This window comes from Passer montanus, unplaced genomic scaffold (genome assembly GCF_014805655.1).
Source record: "Passer montanus isolate IOZ18808 unplaced genomic scaffold, ASM1480565v1 scaffold14, whole genome shotgun sequence".
Lineage (NCBI taxonomy): Eukaryota > Metazoa > Chordata > Aves > Passeriformes > Passeridae > Passer > Passer montanus.
Window position 1 is genome coordinate 116,442 of NW_024360941.1, and position 12,117 is coordinate 128,558.

A 12,117-nucleotide genomic window follows, 5' to 3' on the forward strand; every position below is an offset into this window, starting at 1 on the left:
GCGCCGCGGGGCCAATGGGCGGCGAGGGCGGGGCGCTCGCCGCGCTCCGTGAGGGGGCGGGGCTGCCGCCGCGGGCCCTGCGCGCGCGCCACGTATGAGCGTCACGGGGCCGGGCCGGGAGGGGCGGGGCGGGGCCCTCCTCCTCGCCGGAAGCGGCTTCCGCTTCCGCGCGGCATTTCCGGCTCCCGGCGCGCGCCTCTCCGGTGCCGCGCGGCTGGCGGGACGGGCGGCGCCATGGCGGGGATCAAAGGTGCGCGCCCCGAGTGCCGCCGGGCGGCCGGGGCCGCGCCGGTCGGCGGGCGGTGCCGTGCGCGGTGCGCTGCCGCCCTCACGCTGGTCGGGTTTGTTCTCGTTGCAGCGCTGATCAGCCTGTCCTTCGGGGGAGCGGTCGGACTGATGTTCCTGATGCTCGGATGCGCCCTGCCCCAGTACAAGTACCGTGCTCTCTCTGTTCTGCTTCTTCTTCGGGCGGCTCTCACTGCAGAGGGGTCCCGCTGCCATAGTGGAGCTTTGATAAGTTCTGTCTGTGCAGCAGGGGCCTCAGGTCTTTTCGGTGTTGGGGTTTTTTTTTGGTTGGTTGGGCTTTTTTTGCTCTTGCTTCAAAAGGTTGGGGTGGGAATAAAAATAAAGAGCATCCAGGATTTAATTAACCCTAAAGAGCAATGGCAGCAAAAGTTGCACTTCCAGGCTGGCTGCAGGCCTGAAAGGATGCGTTGCCTGGCTGCGGGCTGCTGTCCCGCTGTGGCTGACCCTGGGACGGCAGCAGCTCCCGAGGTGGGCAGCAGGTGTGGGGCATCCGGGGACAGGGTTGCATTTTCTGTGCCTGCCTAGGGGTAGCTGGGCTGGCGGTGACTGTCACGGGGATCCTTGGCTGTGCCCCACACCTGTAATGTAGCATCTCCAGTAATTGCTGTCTGTTCTTCCCCGACACGGATTCCTGTCTCCTGTCTTTCAGGAGATACAAAGCAGCACAAGTGCTCAGATAGAGAGGCCTATGGCTTTGACTCTTTGCAAGTGAATGCTGACTTCACAGAAAATATTTTAAATTGAGTTGTTCGCTGTTGAATAAATACCAAGCATCCTGTTGATAGACCTGTTATTGGTTGTGGATTGCAGTTTCTGCATATATGACTATATCTACATGTATGACATACATGAATTTCATGCATATATGAATTCCTGGGCCAGCTTTCTTATGTTATGAAGCCAGTGCTAGTGACAGAAACCTGGGGAAGGAGACCCTTACACAGTTGCCCTTCAAACAATGCAGTAAAACAAAGTGCACCTGCCTTTGTGTGCCTGAACTCTAGTCTGGGGTGCTGCAAGGGTGTCTCTAAAGTACAACTGACAGGATAAACTTGGAGTTAGGCTCACCTTGTGAGGTGGCATTAGATTTAGGCTTGCTTAGTGAAATCTTGCTTTGTGAATATCCTGTTAGTGAGCTCTGCTGCCTCTGAGGTCAGCTGAAGCCTCACAGTCTGTTGGATTAATGTCAGCTCATTCCAAGGCAAAGGATTTGCCTTCTCTGGGCTTCTCTGTCTTCCTAAATGGGGATGCTGGATGGGGAAATGCCTTGCATTGATTTTAGGAGGAGCAGGAAGTAAATCCAGTTAACTAAAACTTTTCTTCTCCTTTCTTTTTCAGCCAGTACTGGCCACTGTTTGTTCTGTTTTTTTACATCCTCTCTCCTATCCCGTACTGCATAGCAAGAAGATTGGTAGATGACACGGATGCTACAAGTAATGCCTGCAAGGAGCTGGCCATATTCCTTACAACAGGCATTGTGGTCTCAGCATTTGGGCTGCCCATAGTGTTTGCAAGAGCAGAACTGGTTAGTAGAGTTTCAACCTGTGATTGCCTTTTTTTTTTTTCTAGAAAACTTTATTCTTTGTGTTTGTTTGTTTATTGATGGTAAAGCTTTCATGCACTAAATAACTCTTAAAATTATATACTTTTGGAACCAGAACAAGATTTTTTTTTTTTGCAAGAAAAATCAATACAGAAATGGGAGCATGGCAGAACATTGTGATTGCCAATTGCTTCACGTGGTCAAGGAATAAAGCCTGACAATGCAATGCAGAGAAAATGAGACAGAAAATTCTGTGAAAACTTAACAGGGAAGTAACTAAATATAGAATTGTAAAGCATACTTCAAAGACAAATTTGTGGAATAGCTGGGCTGAAGCAGCATGAACAAAGAAAAAAAAAAGCATTTTTATACTCACTGTAAATGATATTGCAAGTGATATTGGTATCATTTCTTAAACTTCCAAGTTCTCATTACATATTTCCAGTATACAGATTTTCACTAAAATACTTTAAAAGTTCACTTTGTTTGTGTGAATGTCAGAAAGCACTACCAAGTAAAAAACCATGGAGTGCACTTTCATAAATGTCTTTAGGCAAGAACAGCTCAGATGGGCAGCTGGAATGCCTCACACCCTTTGAGTAATCCACTTACTCTCCTGTGAAAACATCCACCTCCTTTTTTGTTACTGGGATATCTGGTGGCACTTTGAAGACCTTAAATACCTGTTTTAAAAAGTCTTACAGCATAGCTGGGCTGCAGATGTGTTTGATGCTGTTGTCTAGCCTTACTTTGCATACCAAACCAGTTGTGCCTGCTAGCCAGTGCTTTGAGTACAGCTAGAAGAAAGTTGCAGTGCTGCATGGCTGGCTGTGAATTTGTCAAGTAATTTTGGGTAAACCCAGCCTGCTTGGTGTATCCACAAATAAATGAGGTATTGCCTCTTGCATCATGGATGTCTTACTGAACTTTGTCGAGAATGAGACAATAAGATGTTACCTTTTGTCTTGTTGGTGTTCAGCTCCAAGCGTGTCTAACTGAATTCCCCCTGTTCACAGATCTACTGGGGCGCGTGTGCACTCGTTCTCACTGGGAATACAGTCATCTTTGCCACCATCCTAGGATTTTTCTTGGTCTTTGGCAGCAATGACGACTTCAGCTGGCAGCAGTGGTGAAAGGAAGATGTGAGAACTATCCACAGGCATCTTGTCATGCAGTGGCCATCCATACAAACGAGAGAATGGGCAATAAAGAGAAGTAGCATAGCAAGCCTCTTGAGTATTCTAGATGCTCCTTTTGACGTTGTTCGTTCTGAGTGTACTACTGTTGCTGACAGGGTTTCTACGTTTTTATGAAGTGGAGAGATGATTGATTTCATTTTTACCTATGGTATGTTTTTAGGTGCTCTCTTGGTTTAAAATTGTCATCCTTCTGTCCAATGTTTTGTGTGAAGCTTTAAACCAGGAACAACATTTAAACATAGTTTCAAAGATTTAAAGTTGGGGGGTTTTGGTGGGGTTTTTCTTTGTTGGTGGGTTTTTTTTTTAAGCTAAGCATTAGTACTATGTTTCTTTTTTTTTTTTTTTAATACCAAGATTAAATTATATACAAGCTGAATGGAAGTAAGAGATTGTCCACCACCATTGCCAATTATCAGATCAATAGATTGTTGCTATATTTTAGCAGAGGCAAGGTGGGTTGGAGAGTACTGGTTGCAGGTTTTCTTCTGCCCATACCTCAGACTGGGTGATGAATGTTGATAGCCTTCATTTCAGGAGAAGGCTGAGGAGTAGGTAGAGTTATTTGGGAGAAAAGTCCTAAATTTTAACATCACTAGATCTTTTGCCTGCTTTGTTACAGATTCTGTGGATGTGACATTCAAATACTCTGTAAATGTATTGATGCTGATGTACAAAACTGAAGTGTATTGTAGGGGAAGAGAAAATTATGTTCAGATTCCATTTTTTAAAAAAAAGTATCTTTTGAACTCTTTCTATTTATAAGCATTGTATGGTTTTGAACTTTTATGTCAACTTTTTACCACAAAGATGGTAAAATGTTCATTTATGGAACTACTGGTCTATGTTAATTTGAACCATATACAAAGCTATTTGCTCCTCCCCTTTTTAATTTATTTTATACATAGCATATATATATATATAAAAATATATAATAAATGAGCTTTTAAAATGTAGATTAAAACTTTGTCATGCAGTGGCCATCCATACAAACTTGCCTGAGTTTTCCCGTCCCCCTCCCCCCGTTTTTTTTTTTCCTTGCAGCTGAGGCACGACTTTTTTGGAAGTCACTTGCTGAACTGATTTCACTGACTGTTTTTAAGTTCTTATGTACTGTTGGTTAATAAGATTTACTGTTATGTCTGTAACTGTACCTTGTGTTCTGTAAGATTGCACATGTAGCTTCAAGTATTTAAGACAAGTTTTCTGCATACCTCTCAATTGTCCAGATTTTTCATTTGAAGAAATCTGCCATTGGACATTCCATCACAACACAGTTGATGAGTACCACTTAACCAGGTTTGCCTGTACCACGTGCAGTGATGACCTTGACCAAACTTACTTCTAATCTGTATTCTAATCTGTATTTTTCAATTCTTTAAAAATAAGTCTGTGAAACTTAACTATGTGTAATTGAAAGCTTAGGTTTGCTCAACAGTATGAAAAGGCAGAGAACTGTAGGTCTTGGCTGTAGTATTTGTGTGCGGATGTAAATGAAGTATGAAGTTTGCCTATATATATATATGTTCATAAATGTATATGAGTATACAAAGTCTGATAGCAATGGGGTGTGCTCCAGGAACTGATACTGGCAGATGGGGGTAGCTGGGGTGTGGGTACCTCAACACACTGCTTTGTTAACGTCCTGTGTGTGGAACAGAGGAACAAGCAGCTGCCAAGGCTCCAGAGCAGACGTATTTCAAGCAGAACCAAGTGCTTCACCAGGCTGGTGGATGGTGGTGTTTGGAGCTGCACAAGGGCTGTAGGATCATGTGTTTCTTTCCCTTTTTCTGCAAGATTTCTGCACCCATGCCCCGAGTACAATGGACGCTTAAAAAAATCCTCCAAACCAGTGGCTAAACTCGCAGTCCTCTGCAGTCCTTACAGAGGAGGAATGCCTAGGACTTGTACAAATATGTCTATTACCTGTTACATTTTCATGGTCAGGAACTGTTTTCTCCTTTATTCCTGAAGCCACATGATGCTACTCTCTGGATCACCGGTCATGGAGCTGACTCTGTGTTGGTGGTGTATTTTTTGTTAATTGCATTACAGCACTCCCTCCTTGCTTGCATACCAAGCACATACAGTGTTGCCCTGATTCATGAGCAGGACAGTTGAGAGGTATGATTCTTCCATATAATATGCACTGAGATTGTCTTATCATCCTTCTAGAGGGAAAAACTTTGAGCGATACAAATTTTAAATAGCAATCTTGAGTTCTGTATGTTTAATCAAAAATACTCTAATAAAAAGAGTATTTTGTTTAAAGTATTAATTGTTCTTTTTCCTTTATTTAATGTGGTTGTTACTCCTGTGGAAGAGATGACATGAGACTGCTCACTAATCCTTCAGAGCAAGTATTTGTGGTTTTTACCCGGGACTGCTTTATAAAGAGAGGCTCCAGTGTCCAAGTTGCACTGAGCTGACTTTGTTGGTTGTATCTCACATTACAGTGTTTCCTTCAGTTTCTGTTTGAAAGCCAAATCCTGAAATGTTGGTGGTGTTATACAAAGTGATGGTTGCCTTAACTGATGTATTTATAACTCTGCAATTTTTATTTTAAAGAACCACACAGACTTTGTGATATTTTTAATCATGACATTTCATAAATTTGAAAACTGATGACTGATGCCAGTCTTTTGGCAGAAGAAAGTAATTGGAGTTGGTAGAAAATCCTTTGGGATGATCAATCACCCCTTCCCTCTCCACACACACTCACTTTGGTTAAGACATTGGGAGTGGAGCTATTTAGCAATAACTAAGGTGCTACATCTGCAGAGCTTTTTCATAAAAGCAAATGAAATCAGTAGAATCATTGACAATGGGCTGGTAGAGACCCATCAGGATGATTAAGTCCAGCTCCAGTCCCTGTGCAGGACGATCCCCAGAGTCACACCAGCTGCCTGAGAGCATTGCCCAAAAGCGTCTTGAGCCCTGGCAGGCTTGGAGCTGTGACCATTCCCTGGGGAGCTGTTCCAGTGCCGAGCCACCCTCTGGGTGAAGAACGTTTTCCTGATATCCAACCCAAACTGCCCCTGACCCCAGCTTCAGGCCATTCCCTCAGGTCCTGTCACTGTCACCACAGAGAGAGATCAGTGTCTACTCCTCCTCTTCCCCTCACCAGGGAGTTGTAACTGCAGTGAGGTTTCCCCTCAGTCTGCTCTGCTCCAGGCTGAACAGACCGAGTGACCTCAGCCACTCCTCACACGGCTTCCCCTCAAGGCCCTTTGCCATCCCTGCTGCTCCTCTGGACTCTCTGGCAGCTCAGGGTCTCTTTTGCTGTAGCATCCAGAGCTGCCCCAGCAGTGGAGGTGAGGCTGCCCCAGTGCAGAGCAGAGCAGGACAATGCCCTCCCTTGCCTGGCTGTGCCTGCTGTCCCATGTGATAAATTGCGACACGGTTTCGATATAATCAAATCGGAATTTATTGACTACAGCAATCAAGGCATAAGAAAATCAGTGCTGGGCCATATAGGAGTCTGCGCCCCACCAACTTTCACACCGGGGCACTTTCAGTCCTTCCTTTTTATATCCTCCTCTTTCCTGTTGACGTGTGGTCCTCTGGAGTACTCTGCGCATGCGTTCCCTTATTGCCAGGGGTCTTTATCTGCCATCTGGTGGTCGTGGGATGAAGGCTCTTGGTCTTCCTCGGATGTCCTGACTGACCTTCCCTTATGGCTCTTCCTGAAACTGGGGGGTGGTTACGCGGGTGCAAACCGGAAAGTTAAACAACAGCCGCGCAAGTTTAGACAATAACTTGTCCTTCGCCCTTTTGCTCACATCCTGTGGTATATCTTCTAGTTAACTCTTTAGTGAACAAAAGGCCCTGTCCCTGATTACAATCCCCCTTTTGTCTTTTGTTCATTTTTGTTCACTAAACCTCTGTAGCTCCATCTTAGCTAATTCCAACGTTTCATCTTCTGGTAATTGTTCATATTTTGTTTTGACAAGCATCAAGTGTGCGGCCTCTAAGCGCCCCTTTACAATTGAGATTAATTTATTGAATATGCATGGCCCAAAAGTCAGTCCTAGTATTAGTAAAATCAATGGCCCTGCTGTGGTTGAGAGCAGAGTGGTTAGCCAGGGTGAGTAGTTAAACCACGACTCATACCAGCTTTGTTGTGCCTCCCTTTCCTTTTTCCTTTGTTCCAATCACTTCCTTAATTCTGCCATAGTAGCTACAACAACCCCAGTATGGTCAGCATAGGCACAACATTCCTTTTTTAGTGCCCCACACAGTCTTCCTTGTTGCAAAAATAACAAATCTAATCCTCTTCTATTTTGTAGGACTACCTCCGATAAGGATCGTACTGATTTTACCAATCCGTCAATTGCTTGTTCTATCCTGCTTAGGACTTCGTCGACTGAAATCCTTAATTCTCTAAATTCCTTGTGCTGGGTCACCAGGGAGGCTACTCCAGTGCTTGCTCCAATTCCTCCTATAGTAAGGAGGGTTGCTATAGTTATTGCGGTAAGGGGCTCTCTTTTCTCTAAGTGGTGATCCGCTGAGGTGTGTTGTTTATATATATATTCACTGGAGTGGTACGTAATCCTAGGTATTATGGATACTTGGATACAGTAATCATGGGTATGGTTGAATAATTTTAGCGAGAGGCAGGGTGTAATCCCTATGTTATAACAAATCCATCTGGTGTTTGTGGCTGGCAATAGCCAGTTGGCCGGTTTTTCTTCTTGTTTCTGTAGTATAATTACCCCACATAAATGCTCTTTGTCTTTGGGAATGTTTCCTATGCATCTCCCTTTCCCAGTAACTTGAGATAATGTTAATCCCTGGGACACTTCTTTCTTTCGTTTCCAAAGACATTGTGATGGGTTTGTTCCATTTATTCTTTTTGCCTCTAATGTTACCCCAATGCCTTCATAAAACGGTGGCCTAATGTTGTAACATAACCAGCATTCCTTAGTCAACTCAGGGTTTGTTTTGTTCAGAATTCCGTAACTAGCTTGCATAACTTTCTATAGGGTACTATATTCACTATATTCTGACCCTGCTTTCATAGTCACGTTTTCTCATTGTGGGGTGGCTGTTTTGTTTTCAGATTCCCAGGAGATATTCTGCGGGTCCTTAATCACTCCGTCTAATCCTCCCAGTTCCTTATTTGGCCCTATTAATTCTGGGGGATCGTTTGGGGCTTTCTCTTTCTTAATTAGTATTACGTTTCCTCTATCTTTTCCAGGTTCCCAGTGCCTCACTCCCCAGGTTTTCCCTAAGAGCCACCCTTGGTCTCCCGGCTGAGTGACATTTATATAGACAAATGCACAATTACCTAGATATGCCGAGGTTTGTTTAGTGCATTTGGCTGGTCCAAACCCCGCTTGTATGTGTGAGTCGGGGCCCCCCCCTGGTGTCCAGTGGGAGGCTATGGTCTCACATCCCCAGTACCCACAAAAGCATTCCCCTGGATAATTGCAATACGGTTTTTCTCGGTTCGCACTTGGACACATATAGAATCCTGTCAAGTTCAATACCTTACCACAATGTTCGATGGCAGTTAAATCGCACAATCCTACTTTGAAACTCGGTGCCCCTGTAGTGGTGATTGTTTCTAAAACTTTGTTATCACTCCACCTAGATAAAGTCCATGTAAAAGGTTCATGAGGATATGTGTCCTCGCTATTAGCTTTTCCTAAGCAAGATATAATCAGCAAAAGAATAATGTGTTGGGTTGAGTGGTGGAGATGGTTGGAGGCGTGGGTATGATTTGGTAGGTAATTTTGACTTGTAATTGGCTTACCCTTATTTAAATGTCGCGTGTTGCATTGAGGATCTTTAGGATTTTTAGTCTCACTCCTGGGGCAGTTCTTTGAGCATTGCTCTAATATCCCAGTTTGGGGGCTCTTTCCTCCACACTTGCTTACTCCTCTGCCTCGCTTGTCGACTCGGTTGCTTCGAGCCATGAGGTGTACCATCTTCTCGGCAGCAGGGGTATTCTTCAGGAGGTTCCCTAGAACGAGCTCTTATAGCCCTCTGCCTTTCAATATAGGCACTCCAATTAGAGTCCTTAATTCCAGGAGTGTAGCACTGGACCTCTTTCAGGTACTTGCGACAAATGGCCTTAGTAATTTCAGCTGCAAAGGGGGTTGGCTCATTAGAGTGGCAGCAATAGAAGTTTGGCTCAACCCCTTTGGTGTATATCTCCCACCACTCTTCCAATTCCAAGTCCAATTCCCTTCAAGACTTTATAAGCTAACACCCAATTGGTTATTTTGCGTTGAAGGGTCCAACAAGGGGTGCAGATTCCCTTCAGTGGAATCCCCCGCCTACAATGAATTCACCACTTTTCCCCACACACTTTACATATGTAGCCTACAAATGGATAACAATTACAATCTAGATTTCCATACCTTATTCTAACATCCAGATTACTAATCAGTCCCTTATTTACATAGTGTGGGTTCGGGAGATATTCAATCCGATATGTGGTCATTAACAGTCTTTTCTGCGAATTCTCAGTTTCAAGTCCCCAGGAGGGCTAGTTATCTGCCACTCGGATGATGGCTCCTTCACTGGTCCCTTAATTCTGCTGGCATGTGTCCATCCCTTTTCAGCCGTCCGTATTGCGGTCTCTGTAGTAAGCAATACAAGATAAGGACCTTCCCACTGTGGAGTTAGTGAGGTTTCTTTCCATGTAAATATTTATATGTTGGTCCCTAAAATTGGGATGATCTTGTGATTCCTCTAAATTATAGGGCATTCCATACAGCATTTCAAACGGGGAGCTCTCAGTTGAGTCTGTATATTCAATAGTGCTAATGGCAAACACTGAAGCCAGGATAGCTTGGTCTCTAGCATAAGTTTTGTTAGCTGCTTCTTTATTTCCCCATTCATCCTTTCAACCCTCCCCGAACTTTGGGGGTGCCAAGGAGTATGATGTTCCCATTTTATTCCTAAGACTGCCATAACCTCTTTGATAACTTTGGATGCAAAATGAGGTCCTCTGTCGGAGTCAATTGTTTCAGTGACTCCATACCTAGGAATAATGTTTTCTAGCAATATCTTTACCACTGTTTGTGCTGTTGCCCTTGCAGTGGGGAATGCCTCAACAAAGTGCGTCACGTGGTCTACCATTACCATTACAGATATCTATATCTCCCTGCCTTGGGTAGTTCGGTAAAATCTAATTGTATGTTAGCAAAAGGTCTATAGGCAAGGGGTCTTCCTCTCAGGGGGCACTCCCTCAGGTGTGCCTTATTTACTTTAAGACAAGTTATACATCCCTTGACTACTTGCTTGGCTAGGTTGTATATCCCTATGTACATGTATTTAGCCGCAAACTGGTCTGCCAGTGCCTGTGTTCCCCAATGAGTTTGACTGTGCAATCTTTGTAAAATTTCTAGAGCTACTGACTTTGGTAACACAGTTCTCCCATCTGGGAGTTTCCAATCTTTCTTTGAATTTTCTTTTAGCCCCATTTGGGATAATTTTTCTCTCTTGTACTGTGAAGCTATAAACTCGCCAGACTTCCCCATGTAAATGACGATGTTTGGCTGTTGGGCCATCACAGGCACACTTTACGGCATCAAACCCCCACTCCTTCCAGCAATGATAACAGGGGAGTTCCTCTAGATTGTCACCGCAAGTGCTGCATTTCTTTCTTTCTTTCCCTCAACGGATCTTCTCTGCAGTTCCAGCAGGGGCATTTCTTCTTTCCCTCAAAGGGGTCGCCGTCCCCACAAGTGCGGCACTCCTTCTCCCCTAACGGATCCTCTTGGCAGGGCTGGCAAGGGCATTGCTTTATCCATTTTACTAAATCCTCATCCTGGGCTTGTCATATTGTCAATAATGCTGCCCTTTTTGCCTCCTGGTCTGCCGCATTATTTCCACTATTTCTATACAATAATGAATCATTTTTGCCTTATCTTTACGCCCTGTGCTAGGGCAATGTTTCCAATTATTTAGCATAAGTCCCAGTGGACTATCCCTTGGCACTGGGGGAAGTTTCTCGGGTACAGAGGGCTTGCTCTTCCCCTGCCCCATCCTCTGGAGTGCACTCAAAACACTTTAGTTTGCAAATTCACTCGCTTCCCCTGGTTCGTGGCCCACGCTCTCGCGGGCAATGGGAACCACACTACTGAGGGTCCACACTCACTTGGGGAGACCGAGCTGCCGGCTCCCCTCTCACTCGACACCACTCGCAGCACTGCAGGATACCCGACCCCGACCGAGCGGAACCCCGCACGGATACTCACGCGTCCCGCGTCTTCGTCCGGACCTTTGTGCACAAAATTTACAGGGTCGACCGGTCACCTTTGCTTAATGCCTTGAATTCAGGTTCGTCGGTGGCAGTAGGGTGAGGGGACCCACCGAGGCCAATGGTGGGCGCCTCCCCAATGAGTCCGTGTCACCGCACCAGTCCCATCCGAGTCACGGCGCCAAATTGTGATAAACTGCGACACGGTTTCGATAGAATCAAATCGGAATTTACTGACTACAGCAATCAAGGCATAAGCTAATCAGCGCTGGGCCCCACCAACTTTCACACAGGGGCACTTTCAGTCCTTCCTTTTTATATCCTCCCCTTTCCTGTTGACGTGTGGTCCTCAGGAGTACTCTGCGCATGCGCTCCCTTGGTGCCAGGGGTCTTTATCTGCCATCTGGTGGTCGTGGGATGAAGGCTCTTGGTCTTCCTCGGATGTCCTGACTGACCTTCCCTTATGGCTCTTCCTGAAACTGGGGGGTGGTTACGCGGGTGCAAACCGGAAAGTTAAACAACAGCCGCGCAAGTTTAGACAATAACTTGTCCTTCGCCCTTTTGCTCACATCCTGTGGTATATCTTCTAGTTAACTCTTTAGTGAACAAAAAGCCCTGTCCCTGATTACATCCCCCAGGGCAGGGCTGGCCCTCCTGGCTGCCGGGGCTCAGTGTCTCACACTCAGTGCCATGGACCAGGGCCCCCAGCTCCCTTTCTGCAGCGCTGCTCCAGCCCCTCGCTCCCCAGGCGCAGAGCCCCGGTTCCCCCACAGCAGCCCCGGTTCCCCCACAGCGGCCGCGGGGCCACGGCCGCGCTCCGCCCGGGGGCGCTGCCGGAAGGGCACGAGCGCCGCTCG

General features: G+C 45.7%; 1 protein-coding gene and 1 long non-coding RNA gene across 3 annotated transcripts; one reads left to right on the plus strand and one right to left on the minus strand.

Moving 5' to 3' along the window:
• Positions 1 to 134: 134 nt before the first annotated feature.
• LEPROTL1 (leptin receptor overlapping transcript like 1) lies at positions 135 to 5,323 on the plus strand. The gene is made up of 4 exons (XM_039700227.1): positions 135 to 250; positions 359 to 434; positions 1,645 to 1,831; positions 2,866 to 5,323. Exons 1-4 carry the CDS (start codon positions 235 to 237, stop codon positions 2,980 to 2,982), a joined length of 396 nt encoding a protein of 131 aa, XP_039556161.1. The 5' UTR covers positions 135 to 234; the 3' UTR covers positions 2,983 to 5,323.
• A 1,125-nt stretch (positions 5,324 to 6,448) lies between these two features.
• LOC120497886 lies at positions 6,449 to 12,114 on the minus strand. 2 transcript variants are annotated; one of them, XR_005626582.1, is made up of 4 exons: positions 11,259 to 12,114; positions 9,414 to 9,635; positions 8,804 to 9,137; positions 6,449 to 6,737 (listed from the first exon to the last, which is right to left on the minus strand). It is a non-coding gene; the product is annotated as an uncharacterized LOC120497886 (long non-coding RNA). The 2 variants fall into 2 exon arrangements; XR_005626583.1 differs by lacking the exons at positions 8,804 to 9,137; positions 9,414 to 9,635 and having other exon boundaries at positions 11,259 to 12,112.
• Between the last annotated feature and the right edge of the window lie 3 nt (positions 12,115 to 12,117).